Below are 18,162 nucleotides of genomic sequence, written 5' to 3'. Positions count from 1 at the left end.
TACTTTAAGAAGTGGTACTATCAGTGTCATGAGTGTTCTCGTTCATAATTTTTTTTTTTAACTTAAGTCAGATTTTGTCCATAAAAGTACTGGTACTGGAACAGTTCAAAACATAAAATTTCAAACGCTAAGGCTACAGAGGCCATTATGAGACAAAATTTTGGAAAACACTCAAATTGCTCTATGAGATAGCAGCATTAGATAAAAGGATAACTGCATGGACAACTTAAATTGCCACAACTTCAAGGGCTATTCCCTTTCTTGCATAGCATTTTTGTAGGAGTACATTGTAAGTCCCTATTCACTATTTTAATGAAGGAGCAAAGAAAATTTGGAGAGGTTAATCTGACTTCCCATCTGAGCTCCTAGTACCATTTTGTGCAGTGGCATATTAAAACAAGGTGAGCTAGAAGCTCCGAGAGCTCTGAATGAGAGTGCATTAAATTTCTTCTCAGGACACCTCAGCTGCCATGGTAGGGGCCATAGGCATGGTCTATCTTACATCTATATATATAGATATAAGGAAGAAATTTTTTACAATGAGGATGGTAGGGCATTAGAACAGGTGCTCAAGGTCAGGTTGGACAGGACTTTGAGGAACCTGATCAAATGGAAGATGTCCCTGCCCATGGCCGGGGGGTTGGACTAGATGGTCTTTAAAGGTCCCTTCCAGCCCAAACCATTCTGTGGTTGTATGATTCTGTCTCCTTCCTTGGCTCAAGCAGGTGCCATATTTAAGCCATACAGTGCCTTGGACAGCTGTACAAGCAGCGTGTTTCTGGTCCTTGGGCTGCACGTAGCTTTGGAACTTTGTGTGGGACATGAACTAAACATTTTGACTTCGATTTTTTTTTTTTTAATGGTAGGAGAGGAGCTGGTAGGCATATAGTGGGTTAAAATAATAAGATATCAGTGTTTCTGGAAAGGCTAATAATCCCTTTTAGGGTCTTGTGTAGAGCACTGATGCCCTTCTTTTTCTGGTATAGCATCTGATTTGGCCATCCTTGAATATGCGCTTTACCAGCATGCTGTACTTGTGCTTCAGCGGGTGTGAAATCTTAAAAAGACCTGAACCCCAGCTCCGCACTGTGCAGACTGCCTGCCTAGATAGCCCAGACTAGCCCTGCTTACAGATTTTGGCTGCCCTGGGGAGGGATGATATGGGCACCACTAGGGACTTTGAGCCATCTTGTGTTTAATATTGGTACTGTGACGTTGTTGCATTGTGCAGCTAGGTGAAGGTACAGGAACTGGGCAGCACTGTGATCTCTTTGTGTTACTGGTGGCTGTGGAAATGCATGGCTGCAAAGCAGCATAATAGTCAGAGTTCCTCTCCCCTCTAAGGTGTACTAAGTATAGCTGGCACTCAAGGTGCATATCTGAAGATAAAGATCCTGGTCAGTCAGTGAATTTGGCTTTGAACTTGGCATCCAGATTGCTTTTAGAAGACAGTGTTGTCACAGCAATTGGGATTTCATCTTTCCTTTTTATGTAAGTTTGATCACTTGGCAGTGGCACCATATTATGTTCTGATACAAGAAGTTTTTCTTTGTTCTTCTCAGTTTCTAGCTGATCTTCCAGCTGAATGTGAAGCAGCTAAGCTGATAGATGTCTGTTTTGTCTATCTAGCTGATGGCTCTTTTCACCACCTATCCTTAAAGGCATCTGCAACTAACTGAATCGGTTGGGAGATCAAAAACTTGAATTTTTCTATTGTCAGCTTCCTTCCACATTTTCCCCCAAGAATTTCTCAATGCTTAGTTATAATTTTCTTTTAATTTAGACCAGATATAATCTTAAAAAAAAAATCAGAAAGAAAGATTTTAAGCCTTTAAAACTATGAAGAATTTTGTTTTGCTGTGATATGAAAGAGACCATTCTGTAAATTATCTAAGTAACAGATGATATATGGACAGGCTTACAGAAGAAGACATCTTAGCTATGTGGCTTATGTAATCAAAAAGACTATTTCATGTCTTGTCTTACAAGTTCTCACAGGTATCAGGCTCCAAAACAGACTCGTGTAGGGTATACCTCTAAAACTGCATTATAATACAATCTGTAGAGCTGCCACTTGAGATTGAATTGGTACCTAAGGTTATGGCTGACTAGACCTGGAGATCTTGTGCCCATCACAGGAAAAGGTGCACCACTCCGCTGGCTGTACAGCCTCTGAAAGCTTGAGACAGACATTTTTAAAGAAAGTGGGAGAAATTCAAGTGTTTGATATTAATCTCAAGTGAACACACCATCACTTGAGACATGTGCTTGTATGTTCTTGAGCCTCCCAGAGAGATCTGGACTTCCTGGGGTGAGCAACTAAATTCCAACAGCAGTGTCTTATCATCAGTTCCTTCAAAGGATCTTAGTCATCAGTGTTCCATACCCATTTCAGCATTGCACTTAAAAAGTTAACAGAAATCTGAGGATATTCACAATCTTTTTTTGAAAAAGGGTGGTATGAAATGGCAGATGCTCAGTAAAATCATTCCCTGTGACTGCTTGGATTACCTTTGAGGTAAAAGCTTACACCTGGTCAGTGCCATGAAGCCACTGGTTTGCTACAAATTCACATCTTACTGTGTCCTACAGTATCATCTGCCCATATACTAATGCATCAGCACCAATGCCACTGTAGCAGAATAAAGAGGATTCTGATCTATTTTGTGGATGAAGAGAAAGGGTTGGCTGTGCTCCACTGGCTGTATTTATCAACTAATGTAATGAAGTTTTAATGTCAAAAATCTGTTGTTGATGCTTTGCATACAGTTACATGAAATGGATTTTATCTTAAAAAAAACCCCAAAACGAAGAATTATTTACAGAATGCCATCTGTATTATGTCCAGATGTTAGGAAACAACAGATTTAAATTTCTCCAAGCAGTAAGGGATAAAGGTCTGAGGCAAATATCTCTGTAGTTGCTGTTTGTTACTTGTCACAGCCTCCAAACAGAGTGTTAACTAAGTGGCATTGTAGAGTACACCTGAAGTGTTTCAATAGGAGGCAAATGTTGTAGAAAGACACAGCCAATAATCCTGGCAGAACTTTTTAGAACTGAACTATGAGTTTTAATGGCAAGGTGATCAACATTTTCTCTTGCTTCTGTTTCTCTAATGCAGCATTCTGCAAAAGAATTAAGGTAAGTCACGGAGAAAATTTTGTTCTTATTGCATGACTTGTTTATGGTGGATATGGGAACAAAGGTAGCTTCAGAAATGAATGGATGATTACTGTTTTGATAGAGCTGTTGCACATAAAAGGAACTTAAACAGTGTATTCTCATTCAACAAATGAAAAATATTACTGTCACAAATTCTCTCATACTTTTTTCTGCTTTGGAACAGAGGATAGATTTTACTATTTTTTTGCATAAATGGTGCTCTGGTCAGATTTTCAAATCTGATTATTTTCAAATCTTTGTCATTTCAAATCGGGTTATTTAACAGCTTAGTATGCACTATTCCCACAAACTTGGTCTTCAATATTTATTAGGCTTCCTGATGAAGTGTTGGGTGTAAAACAAACTAGAAGAACCAGTTTGAAATATGGACTGTGTACGTTTAGGAATATGTCTGCACGTATCACAAGCATTTATGCGTGAAAGAGAAAAATGAGAGAACATACGTGGTAGCATCCTGGGAGTACAGGCTCAGTGTTGAACTATCTGGAATGAAGCTTAAGTTAGTAATCTTTTACACAGCTTTCGTTTTGTTGTCTGTATTTGGCCATTGCATAACATGCGTAGGAGTTACCGTAGTTCTGGAGGTGCACGGCATTTTAAAATAGATTATTTAAAATTCCAGGCCACAAAAGGGAGCACATGCTTGAGCATGTGCTGGGGGCTGACAGCAAAGAGCACGCGCTTGGAGTGGTGGCAGAGGCGTTGGGTTGTCTGAAAGGGCACCACGGATAAGGGCTTTGCTGCGTTTATCTTCCCTTGGAGCCATCAGACAGTCAGGCAAAGTCATACGTTATTAAACATACTAATGAGAGACCCTCTGATCCTGAGGACAGCTGCTGACAACAACCAAAACCAATTTACGTTTTTAGAGATACAATTACCATTTTTAAGTGGTTATGACTTTAAGTTGACATTTCTTGATGTAGAATGTAGAAATATGAGAAGCTTATTGTTTGGTTTATGTAGTTCCTTGGTACTGTTAAAAATAATTTGTAAAAGATACTTTTCCTTCCTGTTTTTATAAGTGTATTTCTTGCCTAGTGCTATGAAGGTAAACAAAATGTTTTCTTCTGACAGCTCGAGGAGGGGTACAGTGATCTAGTGAGTTCCCATCAAGCCAAGCAGCACTTACAGAGAGGGTGTCCAGGGGTTTCTTTCGCTTCTGGTAAACTTGGGCACTAAAACTAAAGATGAATTTTATCATACACTAAATTCAGATGCTAGTTTATCCAGTACTGAAAAATTACACCAAATGCATAGTGGAAACATGTTCAGAGAGGAATTAAGAGGCAAAGCCGGTAAGGGTAGAGTTTCAGTCCTACACTTATACATTTGGCTCCGACAGGAGAGCCTCACAGCTCCAGGAGCCCTGCAAGGGGCCCCAAGCTGTGGCGGCTCGGTGGTCCTCCCCAGCCCCCCAGTGTATTGCTGTTGCCTTGGGCTGGCAGCCCAGGCGTGCAGAGCACTGAGATTTTGGCTGTCTTTCAGCAGGAGTGGGCACAAAGCAGTGGAAAGAAGACGTCAGCTAGCAATAAAAGTAGAAGTTGGGAAAGCAAAATATATGTAGAACACAAGTATTTAATTTTCCAGCTTGTGTGGTTTGCTCTGTGGTGGGTCCTGTGAGGTTTGTCTTGTTTGTTTGGTTTTAGCCTTCTGCAATCCCTTCATGTCCGTTCATTCTCCACATTAAGAACTGGGGATACAATTATCGTGACTAGGGAAGAGCGGTGAAATTACACCTTGCTGAGTAACTCTTCTGAGATTTACTCTGTTTATTCTTTTTGTCTGTGATATAATTACACTCCCTAATGGGGACATTCAGCTTGAACCTATGTTTACAGAACCTGTTTGGCTCTGTGTAATTTTAAATTTGGTTAAGTGGCTAATACTAGGAGTCAGTAATTGTTATGGCGTTGCTTAACTTACTTTCAGTTACTTTTGCCTCCTGGATACTTAAATGCAAATCCTTGTTAATTAGCCTGATGTTTTTAAAACCAGCTAACAATATTTTAAAATTTAATCTAAAAGTTATGCACCTATTCTGTCAGAGATAAGTAACTCTAGTAAAGAATGTTTAATATCACACCTAGTATCTCATTCCAAAGATACATCTTGCCCACTTTCATGATTTCTGGTCTTAAAATCTGTCTGCTTTTCAACCTCAAGAGGGTACTGGAGTCCTTTCAAAAACTAATCCTTCTTATATCTCCCATTTGATGAAGTGAGAAAAGTATGTAGTCTTCTTTTCATAAGAAAATTGAACAAGTAGATCCTGGGCTGGGGGAAAGACATGGCAGACACTCTTGTTCTGCATGAATTGCTCGCTCTTTGGGTTTCAGCATAGCTTTTCATAGTTCCTGTCTACTTCATCTGCAAATACACTGGAACATGGTGTCACTTCTAAGGGAAGCCATTGTGTCTGGCTGCTTTAATGCCCAGGGTCAGGATGGTTCCAACAGTTTTACTTCACATTAGTCAGAGAGATGTTGCCATTGGATCCATTTGATCTATTCCCATTAATTTGCACCAGCTCTGAGATACAAACCTCACAGCCCAGCAGGATGGGTGTAAAGTGACTACAGTATACCTTCCTTACTTTGGATTAATACTTTAAAATATTATTTTGTTTTGATTAGCTGAAGAATAGAGGAATGGCAAACTTCTGTTTTGATTATAACCCTGCAAATGAACATCAAGTAACTGGACACAGGATCATACTATACCCGTGTCATGGCATGGGACAAAATCAGGTAAGATTCATTTTTTATTTTCATTTTGACTAACACTGTGGTTGTAATGTAAAAAAGTATGGTAAAGGCATTGCAGTAGGGCTGAGAGAATATGTTGTCACAGCAAGGTGATCTTAGATCTACTTTTGGTTCTTGCACTGAATGCTTTTAACTTTGATATATCTTCAGGTTAGATTTTCTTCATTCTAAAGATGTGTCTACCCAGACCAGGGAACTCATGCATACCTTAATTATACCTTTCCGCAGAGCTCATTAGCAGGGGTTAATAGCACAGCAGTGCAGCTGTAGTGCTTATAGGCCAGTGTTCACTCACCTCCAGCTGGTCTTGGGCAGACCAGCACATCTCTGGGCTTTTGTCTGTCCACATCTCCAAAGCCCTTAATAAGATTGCAAACATCACCTAGCCTGTCTCTGTCATCGTGCCTCTTCCTCTTGGTGCTTGTCTAACTGTGCAAGAGGTTTTTGGATGTCATTTTCCCCTGTACTCCACTCTACAGAAATGTCCTCCTGGGCTTGGGATCCACAATCCTGGAGAGCAGGGATCCCCTCTAATACTTTCATTCTTGTTCTCTTGGTTTTGACTTCTGAAGTTGAAAATGCTTGCTGCTATCTTTCTCCATGCTGATTGAAACTGTGTGCAGCAGTGTTTAGTTATGATAGCCATAAAGCTGTCTGCGTAACGCTGTGGTAAAAGTGTTTGGGGCACCATGTGCCAATCTATAATGGCTGTTCTGCATGGTTTTGAGTGGCCACCTTCTAGAATTGAGGTTTGGTGTTTGATGTGTGACATGTAACATGTACTTGTCTAGCTTGATTTTTGGCTTCTAAAACAGATTAGACTATATGGCATGCCCCTAGTTGTAGGGGTGAAGAAATATGCAGGGTCTTGTTGAGAGTAAGTGCATAACTGTGTGACAGTTTGGGTGGCTTGACTAGGTTTTTTTTAAGGAAATTAATCCAAACATTCAATTAGGAAAGGAAAAACAAGTTTGGAAATGAACCAGAGATGTGGCATATAAGCAGTGTATCTGTTCTTTTTCTGAATCCTGCTTTAAAAAAAATATAAAAGCTTCAGGACTGAAAACCAAATCTGTATTGAGGAGAAAGCTTCTAATATGAATTGCATTTTACATGAGAAAAGGAAAACAACAGCCTGAGCACTGTGCTTTGGATCTTAAAAGAAACTAGATTTGTTTCTGATAGCAAGTTTATTGTCTTAAGTATTAGAACTGTTAGTTAGTATTATTTATTAGTTTATGTCTTAACTTTCCTAATGTTTCTGTCCTGAAGGGCAGGAGGAGAATCTTGTGTCATAAAAGCCAAAGTTCTTGGTATTGACAGATGTATGTCAAGAATGCTAAGCCGTACCACGCCAACCCATTTTACCCCCTCAGTTCAGCTCCATGCCCAAGTAAAGCATACTTCTATACACCTATATAGATGATAAGTTCATAATCAGATAACCTAGTTAAGCCACTTTCTTATGAGGAAGAGTTGATTGGTTTTGTAGATTAAGAAGTATTTCATGTATGGGATTACATGCTCACATGCAAAAGGTATTTATAGATTTTTTTTTTTTTCTTGCATTACAGATTAGAGAGAGGAGAGGGGTTGAATCTTTTTGTATTGCTCTGAGCAAAAAAGTTTATTTAAATTTTATCCCTTCCACCAAGAAAAAATAATGACATAGAATAAAAGGTGAAAACGAAAGAGGAGTACAATTCAGAGATGAATTCTCATGAGATGACATTTTTACAGTTATCCTTTGTTTAGGTAGCACTAAAAGATTAACTGAATTTACTGCAAAGATACCACATCACTGGATATTAATACTGTTATGTCTCTGCATACCTGCAATAGCAGGCACTCAACTGAGAGCTGTGATGCTCTTGGAGCTGTGCAATTAGTGCTCCCTCTGCTGACATCCAGGCAGCAGGAGGAAGGAGAAATGGAGAAACTACCAGACTGCAATATAAACCGATAAAAGAAAATATGAGATGACACAAGAGAATTACAGAGCCTGAGGAGGGAAGGCCAAACACAGGAAGTGGGCAAAACAATATTAGTGATATGGGCACAAGGCATGGGATGGCTGACATGGGAGCAAGTGAAAGGGGGCCAAGGTGACAGAGGGCAGAAGTAGTTTGGGACAGAGGTAGGGCAACAGACAAGGAGCAGGGAATGTGTGACAGAGGAAGGAGCAGTTAGAAGCTACAGGAAGGGAGTGTGAAACAAGCAGAATCACTGGAGACCCCTTTAGTGGAAAGGGGCAGGGGGACTGAATGTGGGGGCAGAGATACCAGTTGGCAAATGGGGGCAGGGATACTAGTTGGCAAATGGGGGCATGAGTAGGGGTGACAGGTAGTAGTTGCAAGAACAGTGGACAGCAGGAAGAGCTGTGGGTGAGGGAACAGAGGGAAGCTAAAATAAGACAAGACATAGAAGCACAAGTGAGATGGGAAATGGAAGTCAGGATTGCTGAATTTGCACCTCCTTCTTCTGGCTCACAAATAGCTGTGAAACCTACCAGCAAGATATTTGTCTCCATTTCCTTCCCATCTCCTGTCCCTTTTGACAGTCGTTCTTAAAAGGTAACAGGCTGGTGGTGTGAATTCCTTAGCTCAGTTGGCAGGTGACAGTGGCAGGACTGAAACAGTCCAATCTCCCACATGTACATCCCCCACTGTCAGCTGATGGAACTGATGGTGACAAGGCTGGTCATCCTCTAGTTATATCAACGCTAAGGAGAGCAAGGCACTTCACCACACAGTTTCACAGATGTTTGCTGACAACAGGCAGCCTTTAACTTCTGTTTTGCCCTTGGGAAGGAATCTGCCATCCTAATCCCAAGCTCTACAGCTTTAGCAGCAAACCCTCATTACAAAGCTTCACTCCCGTTCCTGTCCTACACCACATGTCACAGAGAGCTCCAGTTTCTCTACTCCATGCTATTTAACACTTTATTTTCCATGCTGGCTGGCTCCCAGTCTTTCTGTAATTCCCTTGCTCTGTCTCTCCCCTCACCAGTAACTACCTACACTAGGTTATGTTTTGCACCTTTTCATGTGCCTTTCTTCTTTCCTGGCTAGCTCCCGTTTTTAATCCTCTAGTTGTCTCATCCCTTCCTCCTGTTGCAAGTTTTGTTCCAGCATTCATCACTTTCTTCCTCAAATAGTACTCCCTGCTGCACATTCACACTGTCTCATGGTATCAAGGAATAAAGTTTATCCTCAAGAGTACAGCTCAGTAAAGTTATTCTCCAAAAACATCTTGATAGGATTTAACGTTAATGAAGGTTAACTTGGTCAGCCACTGGTCTTACACTCCAGTACATCCATCCTCTGGCATGGTATGCTAGTGGCAGGTGGCTGTTTATGTAGAGGACAACTGCAAAAGCTCTTTTCACTGGAAGCAGTTCTCCACTGAGAGTGACCTCTGTGTTCACTGTGTCGAGAGGAGAGAGCTCTGTGCTCTCGATTATCTATAAAGGCCAGCACCTGCTCCCATTTTATGTCTCAGTAAGTAAAACCACTCTCAGAAAACTAAGGTCCCTGATAATTTGCTGCTATTTTTCCTTGAATCCATGGCCAAAGTGAGAGGGTACCCTTTAGTCCTTTTGAGTTGCTTTTGTGTCAGCCGTAAGAAAACTAACTGTGGGTTGTTTAAAATTAGTATGTTCCATTATAGCAAGAAGGTGAGGATATGACTGTAATACGGGCTGAGTGTGTATGGAAGAGAGGCAGAAAATATGCAAAATATTGGCTAGTTGGTGCTTGTACCTCAGGCTGCTGATGTTTTGTGGAAGTGTCTGCCCCAGTAGATGAGAATGAAAGGCTTTGAAATTCAACACCCATAAAGTCCATTGACCTTCTTGTTATGGCTGGGAAGTGGTACAGAGGGCACCAATGTGTGATGGCAGGAAGCCAACCTGGTATGGTAAGAGGATGGGAAAGGCACTAAGCAGCCTGCTTTGTCTGACAGTACCCCCCAATATTCCCATTTGCAACTGATAGATTTGAGGCAAATAGGGAGAGACAAAAGCTTAGCAAAGCCATTGGGTTTTCTGCGAAAGGGGTATCAGACTTAGTATAGCCTCTCTGCTGGTTCTACCCATCAAGTGCAAACTTCTTCCTGCAGGCAGAAGAGCAGTAACCAGGCACAGAGAGGGATGACGGTGTTTTTTAGGGTCTGGTGAGGTATCCAAAATCTGCCTCCATCTCTCATACCACAGAGCACTGATGCAGCTGGGATTGCTCAGATTCCCATAGATTGCTCAGAAATGGTAGGCACCGGATAAAAGGCCTTATCAAGTTTCTCAGTAGCACTTAAGGGAATCTACTGGTTCTCTGAAGGACAGAAATGCAGTAAGGCTACTAGTTACTGGGCCATGAATCAGTTTGAAAATGCTTCCTTTCTGTCCACATAAGCCACTGGGCAAGGAAAGAACACTATTCACTTTTTCAGGAGGAAGAGATTTATATCATGTATTACCGGAGCTTGAAAAAGCCCAAAGCCTGAAGTATTTATTCCATTTAAAGCAGTATAGGGTAAAGAACTGTATAATGTTCATTGGGCAAGGAGGCAGGAGGGCTTGGTTGCTAATACTGTAACCGTAATCCTTAATGTTATCTGGAAATTAACCATTTTACTTGCTCTTCTCTTCCAAAATCTGTTGCAAGTCTTTGAGAGGCCATTCCGGAAGGACATCAGTAGTAAGGAGCGCTCTGACCTAGTAGCTGCTCCATCTACCCTTGATGCATCTCATACAGTCAGCAGCTTGCAGGCTTTCACTGATGCCGAATATGAATTGCTGAAAAGAGTTATTATATCTAATAAATCCACTAATGAGTAAGGCTCTAAACGTGGACTTGTAAAAGTGGCAGCTGTAAAAAACTATCCATCCAGACACAAACGAGCAGGAGTGAAGCATTTTCGTTATTCATGAGTTGTAGGCTTAAAATGAGTGCCCTTGTAGCTCACTGTGGTGCCCAAAGTAGCAGGCTTTCCACATGCCAATCAGATACTGAACCTGGGAACTAAAGCCTGAAGACCCAGGGAATAGCCCCTGCCTATTAGGGTAAAAAATAATAGTAATTTAAAAAAAAAAATTGGGCCAGTATTATCACAATTGACTTCTGTTGATTATGAGACATTTCTGGCATAAAGCAAATGTCGTAAAGGTAGTGCAGCCTACCTCATAGGAACAGGTCCTAGCACTAGGTTTCAAGGGGAAATCGGGGTCTCCTGGGTATTAGGTTGGCAGGTAGACTTGAAGTAGCTTTCTTGAAGTACTCACTTCCCTTTGCAGCTTACCACAAATGAATGGCGTCAAACAGGTTAATTCTGGGGGGGTCAGTCACTTGCACCACTGACAGGAGGAAAAAAAAAAAAAAAGGCCATGAAGCTCTACAGGCTGATGCAGTGGACAGCACTGGTCTGTGTTTGGCTGCGACAGCCACCTCAGCAGAGAAATTCCTGATTGTGATAAAAGCAGGGACAGATTTCATGAAACAACTACCATCAGCGTAATCTAGATCAGAGCTCTTACACCTGGAAATGGATGACTGCAGACTTTGTAATCACATGGTCTTGTTTACATTAAAACCCCATTTGCAGTTTCTCTTTCAAGGATAATTAGCCTTGGTGATTGTTAAGGATGGTTTTGTGGTAAGTTCAAGTATATACAATATTTCTGAATTGGTACAGCCCGCTTCACATGGCCTTACAGTCTCTTTCTCCAGGGGTGAAACAAAATAAAAGAGGATTCCTTCTCTCACTCATCCTTTGATTGGTTTCCGCTAATGCAGCTATAGTATTGGTAACAAGCAATTTTTTGACGTGTATAAAGTTCTCCTCTACTGAGTAGAACCTAAATCAGATCTAAACACACATCCATGCACTGTAGTCATCTAAATTATTTACAAGTGTGCTAAACACAAACAGCTCTCAAACTCTGCTACTCTTTAATGAAGTCCAAAATCTGGCAAATGTCCATGATAAATACAAAAACGTTAAGGAAGTCTTCAACCATAATTGCTATGGAAGCCAAGACATTTTAGAGCATGTTCAGAACACCTCTGTAGAGTATTATACAAAAAGCAAAGCCAGTAAATTGTCTTTAATAAAGTTCTGTTCATGATTAAAAGCAGCTGTAGCTGATCTGCTTCAAATAGTATCTTAAAATGTTATATAATAAAATGCTAATCACCATGCATCCTGAGTATTTTGTAACTGGAAATGAACCTTGACCAAATTGCATTTGAACTATGCAGTGAGCAACTCCTTAATTAAAAGTAACATTGTTTTGTGACAACTGAATTAAGAAGGCATAATGTCAGGCTATAAACTGTTTTCCATCCTATTTTTAAGGATGATCTAGAATGTGAAAGTAGAATATTACAGTCGAATTTTGTAAGTTATTTAATGCTGGAATGTCTGTTTTCCAGGACATTTATTCAACATTTCATACATTTTTAAGTGCTACCAGAGTAAAGCAGTGTTGTGGAGAGATTGATTTTTGTAAAATAGTAAGCAAACAGCAGAAATTAAGGCTCCTTGAATATTTTTGGCAGAATTTCTCTCCACGACAGTAACTTTAATATGTGAACTTAATTATAGTATCTTAGTATATCCTCCTTTATAAATACTTTGTGTACATATGAAATGACTGTTGTTCTTTGTTTCTTCTCTTGGGTTTGCAGTTTTTTGAGTACACATCCCATAATGAAATACGTTACAACACCCGACAGCCAGAAGTCTGTGCAGCAGTCGATTCAGGGACCGACTACCTGACAATGTACTTGTGTCAAGAAAATGTCCACAGTGTTCCTGAAAACCAGAGGTTTGTTTTTAGAGAGGTACGTGTGTCTGCTTGGTTTTGGTTTGGTTATTTGTGAGAGTGGGTGGAAGAATTGTTGAGGTTTTTTTCTTCTTACTGCCTACACATCATGCAGGCACCTGCATAGATCTCTGGGAGAAATATCTTGGTTTTTAATATCTGAACATAGAACCAGGTAGAAGCAGTGCATACATGAAGAGTATGTCAGTCATAAAGAATAGGAAGATGAGATGAAGGGAAGTGCCCTTCTTAACCTCAGAGGGGTTGGGAAGGTTGGCAGAGGTCTCTCTTTGCCCTGTCCGCATCTAGCACTTTTTGCGAGCTGCTTAGTTCTCTCTCACATCTCACCCCTACTGTCTTCTCCTGAGAACTGAGGTGCGTCCATATAGCCCTTCCCAAGCCAGTCTCATGGCTGGCCTACTTCTGCTCTCCTTTCATTGACTTCTTTTATTTCCCGGTATTCATACCACCATTACTTTACACTCTTCCCTGCTTTTGAGCAGCTGCTTCTGCTCTGCAAACCATCTCTCATGACCCTCCCCGTGAGCACCAGAACTGCTCCCTGAGCTTTTCTGCAATGTAATGTGCAGTTGTGTAATTTGATGCACCATCAAAAAATACCTTCCACCCTACTCCTGCCCCTACACAGGACACATCTTACTGGCTGTGGGGTCTCAGCCGATCTGTGCCTCTCTTCTTCAGCCTTAATGCCTACACCCCAAAGGGTGAGAAGTATGGAGTATATTTAATAAACATAACATGTGATCTTAGAAAACCTTGTGTTCAGTAGTTTTTGATCTCTGAAGGAGTTCCTGGGATGCCTGAGAGAAAATAAATTGGATGAAAAATGATGGCCTTGGTCAGGTTCTGGAGTGTTATTATTTGGTTAAAGGAAAAGGTCACATAATATATCAAAATGGTATATTTACATAATGTGTCTGCATAATGCATCTAAACTTTTAGAGGCTCCATGGTTGACAAATTTCATGCTTAGATACTACCACCAGTGATAGATGGCAGAGTAAATTCTACAGAAGAATGTGAGAACTATTGTCCGTTCACTAAATCTAGTCCAGACTGAAGTTCACAGTGATATTACTGAGTAAAACAAAATATTTAAAAGGCTGACTTTATAAATGACATTTCATTTTTAATGCTGACATTTAACAAAATTTTTCAAGGCCGTATGCATTAATCCCTAAGATGACATATATTGAGTGACCCTCAGTCACTTCAGGAAATAATTGAGAAAACACAGTTTTGTAACATGTGTTTCCACTGCATTCCTAACCATTAATTTTTAAAATAATTCCCAAAGTTTCAGATAATACATCCTCTTTCTTTCTCATGATGAATTTGTGTCTCTGTGATTTGAATGTACTGCTCTGCTCTGATTCCTCCTCTTCTTTTTGCATTAAATCAGAATCACCAGTCCCCACCTTTCAAGGCAAGTGATGGGTGAGATGTCAGTACCGTATTTCTCTTGCTTTGTGTGGAGAAGTGTCAGACACTGGAAAAGCTGTCCTTATGGATGTAGCATAATCAAAGATTTGAATAGCCTTCCCAGCAGCTTGGCAAGAATTAAGTTCTTACGGGCACTGAGTGAAAAACGAGTGAGGCAGATACGATACTGATTAGTCCACTCAAAAATTTGAGTTATCGTGACAGAAATGGGAAAGTCATTCAGCAGCTAAGTCTGTCAGCAAACCCGTGAGCAAGCACACACTGCTGGACATCAGGGGCTGCGGCTCAAGGCACAATTAGTGCGACACTCCTGACGACGGAAGGAGCAGACTTTCAAAGGAGTCAGGGTTATGCTCAGAAACAGGGCATTTTTCTTTGGAAGCTGCCAGAGGCTTTGGAAATGGTTACATGTGGGAGTGTCACCCGGGCCAAAGGAACGGTCTCAGAGCAGGGCAGTTCTCCACAGCTGGCTATGCTGCCTTCTTGCAGCTTGCTATCCTAGTTGTCAGTGCTCCTGGATTGGAGCAAGTGTCGTGAACTGGATATGAAATGTTCTTGGAGACTCCCATAATAGGAGGGCCTGAGGCCTCAAAATGTATTCTTTAGGGAGTCTGAATGTGGGGGCCTGTCAGACCTTACACCTCTCAGGCAGCTGTGCTGTCTTCCGGCAAGGCAAGCTAACTCCTCACATATCTGCAGGCAAGGGGCATGCTTAAATACTTTTGCCTTTTCCACTAAAACTAAACCCTGTGAAGAAAGGGGATTTTTTTTTTTTTTTTGCTAAAAATATATCCCACATCTACACTTGCCTAACAATAGTTACATTTTACTTGCAGGATGTGTAATAAGTTGATGAATTTGGGTAATGCCTGTACTTGGCTTTGATCTTCTCTGACTATATTCTGGTGCAGTAACAAAAGGCAATGAAAGTGAATAAAGTTAGCACATCCTTTACGGGCTTAGACGTTAAGACACTGATCACTCTAAAGCAATGCTAATGTAAGTTTAAAAGTAGGGTCTTCTGATAAAGTTTCAGAGATCCTCAAATTAGGCATTTTGGCTTCACTGCATGGCCTCATGAAAAGGATATGTGTGGTATTTATTTGTTATTAATGTTTTCTGTTACTTTTAAAACACAGTGATATGCCTGTAATTTTTAGGACCTGAAAAGCAAAAATTATTTATGTCTTTTGTAGGATGGTACCTTGTTTCATCTACAAACCCAGAAGTGCATACAAGCAGAGTCAAATGCTTACAATGGTAACCCAGCACCATTGTTACGACCGTGTACCAACTCGGACTACCAAAAATGGTTCTTCAAAGAAAGAAGTTGATTGAGATGTCATCTAGGATATAGCTGAATATGAAAATGAGCTCTTTCTAGTCAGCAGTTAGCCTTTTGAAAATCACATAAGTGATATATTTTTGTATGGAAAGAACTGTAATTAGTTTACAAGCCTTGGATTTCATTTTCTGGAGCATTAAAAGGCACTAAGCATTGAGAGCTACGTAAAGTAGGTCCAGTGGTTATATCATGCTACAGAATCTGCTCCTTTTCTCTCTTTGGCAGCTACATAACTGCTTCTGAAGTGTCTTAGTTTCTTTACACAAGTGACTATATTTTTGAATCTACTGTGTGAAAGTAAGGCAGTCAAAATAATTGCACTAATGTTATCTGCCAATAACTTAAAATGTTTATTTTTCTACTAAAACATTCTGCAGTTGGGCCTTTTAACAGATACTAGTTAGTAATTCTTCTTGTCTTTTAAATACCAAGAAAGTAAGCGTAGGCCAGATTCTGCCCTAAGTGACTACCACAAAACCCTCACTGTGTGGATTTGCACATGAAGGCAGAGTAGGTCTGCATGTTTTTGCACAAATAACAATCTAGATGCATACAGATTGCACATGCTTGACAATACTATACATTAAATGTTGTGACAATTTTAGATGCTCATGGCACTTGACGAGTTTCTAATCATGCTTAAGTCTGGTTTTGGAGTAAAATGGGGATTTTCTCATCTTAAATAAGACAACGATATTTAAAGGTGATGCTCTGGGGAAAGTTATTTAGGTTCACATGGATCTAGCTATGTGACTGTGTCCCAGACTGCACAACTTACTTTAACGTGATGTGGATTTTCAACATTCGTAAACTTGCAAGATCAGACCCAGCAATAATTCTTTCGACAAATTTCAAAATTACAGTTAGAGAAAATGAATCTAAGAAACTGTATCTTTCTTTAAATTGTAAAAGTTTAAATGGTTCATGTAAAAATGATTATATGAACAAAAATGTTTTTGCAACTCATTGATATGATAGGCAACTGATATTATTACAAAAAGGGTTGTCTTTCAGGTATAACTTGCATTTTGGGACTCCTTTTCTGATAAGTTGGCCATGTCAACACTTACATCCCTATTGAAAACATGGGGTTCAATCTGCACCCGTACAAGATGTTTTCTGCCATGGTGTGGGACCTGCCTTACCCAGTCAGACAAGTAGTGTGTACAGCAATCTATTTTGTCATTGACCATCATCATTACAATGTTGATTAAAAGGGTTTCAGCTCATAAGGAAAGTTTCTTTCTGTATCAGCTAGAGGTATGCTTATGTTTAGAAAATTTCAACCTTTTCCCCCTCAGAAGTCTTGGCATCTGTTTCGATTACTTTTGGATGTGTTTTGTTATTTGCCTTTGTTCATGTTTTCTATTAAAAATGTACAGCCTTTTCTTTGAATTCTCATAAGCTCATGCCATTTTAGCATACCTATTTATATGATTAGGGTGTGGGACTGGGTTTCTGCCTGTAGGAGATGCGTATGTAGGTTCTTCAGAGGTCTTTCTAAACTCATGTGTAGATAGAATGTTTTTGTGAGCACCTTTACAGTTTTGTCTCTGTGGGATGGACTGATGAAATTGATGTTAGAATTAATAAAATATTTTGTGATTCGGTAGAGTGGGAACTGTGTTTACAACTATTTTTTTTCTTGCGGTCAGTGGTTTTAATCATTGTTCTGATCTCTTAGGCTCTGATCCCTGCAGCACCTGGGAGAAGACAGCTTTATTTTACGGTCTCTCAACTTTCCTTTCCTGAACTCAGTAATGCTTCTGTACACCTGTTAGCAGCAGTGGTGTGCACTTTGTGGAGTCACAAATCAAAACTGGGTGGCTGCTGTGATAGCTCCAGCAACACAGCAAGGATTTTCTATTAATTTCTGATTTGCCTTTTTGACTCTTGATTGAATTACATTAGTAAGTTAATGAGAGCCCAGCTATTACAGTTGTAGACAAAACTCTCATTGACCTCCATGGTCAATGAGTTTAGTTTTTTAGTTTCAGGATTCCATCATCAGGTGGTGGTATGCAAGTGAAACTTAGTAATTGGAAATTATTTTCCATACGTCTTCCCACTCTGCATTTGTTTTAGAGGGCTGTATTGATGTTTTGGTCTTCTGGTGACATGCAGCTGAGCTGTTTTCTCATATACCTGCGAACCTGCTAGCTTGGGTTGCATATTTGCTAGGCAAACACACTTATGTTGAGTTCAAAAACAGACACTGAGCGTAGCAACATCACCAGCTTGCTCCCCTTATGTTGGTCTTTTAGTCTATCTACTTACCCTTTTTCCTCCTTGATATCATTTCTCAACTCACTGGAATTGTATAATGTTTGGCTTCAGGTTTTGAGGCTGAAGGACTCCATCAAGCGTCTGAGTCACAATGCACAGCTTCAGACTTCCTTTGCGGGAGGTCAGGGCTACCTGCTGAGGAATGGATGGTGGACTTTGGGCTTCTCCTGAGCAGAGAAGGGGCTGGATCCCTCACAGAAATGGAAAAATTGGAGGACTTCAGTCACAAATCAATACTTCATCTGGTTCTGGCCTCCTAGGGCTCTCTTTGAAAAAGAGAGAGGAACACTTTCCAC

The 18,162-nt window shown here is 40.4% G+C and overlaps 1 protein-coding gene across 1 annotated transcript in view; it reads left to right on the top strand.

The window, feature by feature from the left end:
• GALNT12 (polypeptide N-acetylgalactosaminyltransferase 12) overlaps positions 1-17,190 on the top strand; it is a 49,598-nt gene extending 32,408 nt beyond the window's left edge. The window contains exons 8-10 of the mRNA XM_074847913.1: positions 5,820-5,933; positions 12,635-12,790; positions 15,432-17,190. Of these exons, the coding sequence (XP_074704014.1) occupies positions 5,820-5,933; positions 12,635-12,790; positions 15,432-15,569 (408 nt within the window). The 3' untranslated portion in view covers positions 15,570-17,190. The remainder of the gene's footprint in view (positions 1-5,819; positions 5,934-12,634; positions 12,791-15,431) is intronic.
• Positions 17,191-18,162: the final 972 nt, after the last annotated feature.

Source organism: Strix aluco, chromosome 1 (genome assembly GCF_031877795.1).
Source record: "Strix aluco isolate bStrAlu1 chromosome 1, bStrAlu1.hap1, whole genome shotgun sequence".
Classification (NCBI taxonomy): Eukaryota; Metazoa; Chordata; class Aves; order Strigiformes; family Strigidae; genus Strix; species Strix aluco.
Note: the sequence above shows the minus strand (reverse complement) of the source record. Positions and strands in the feature narration are given on the sequence as shown.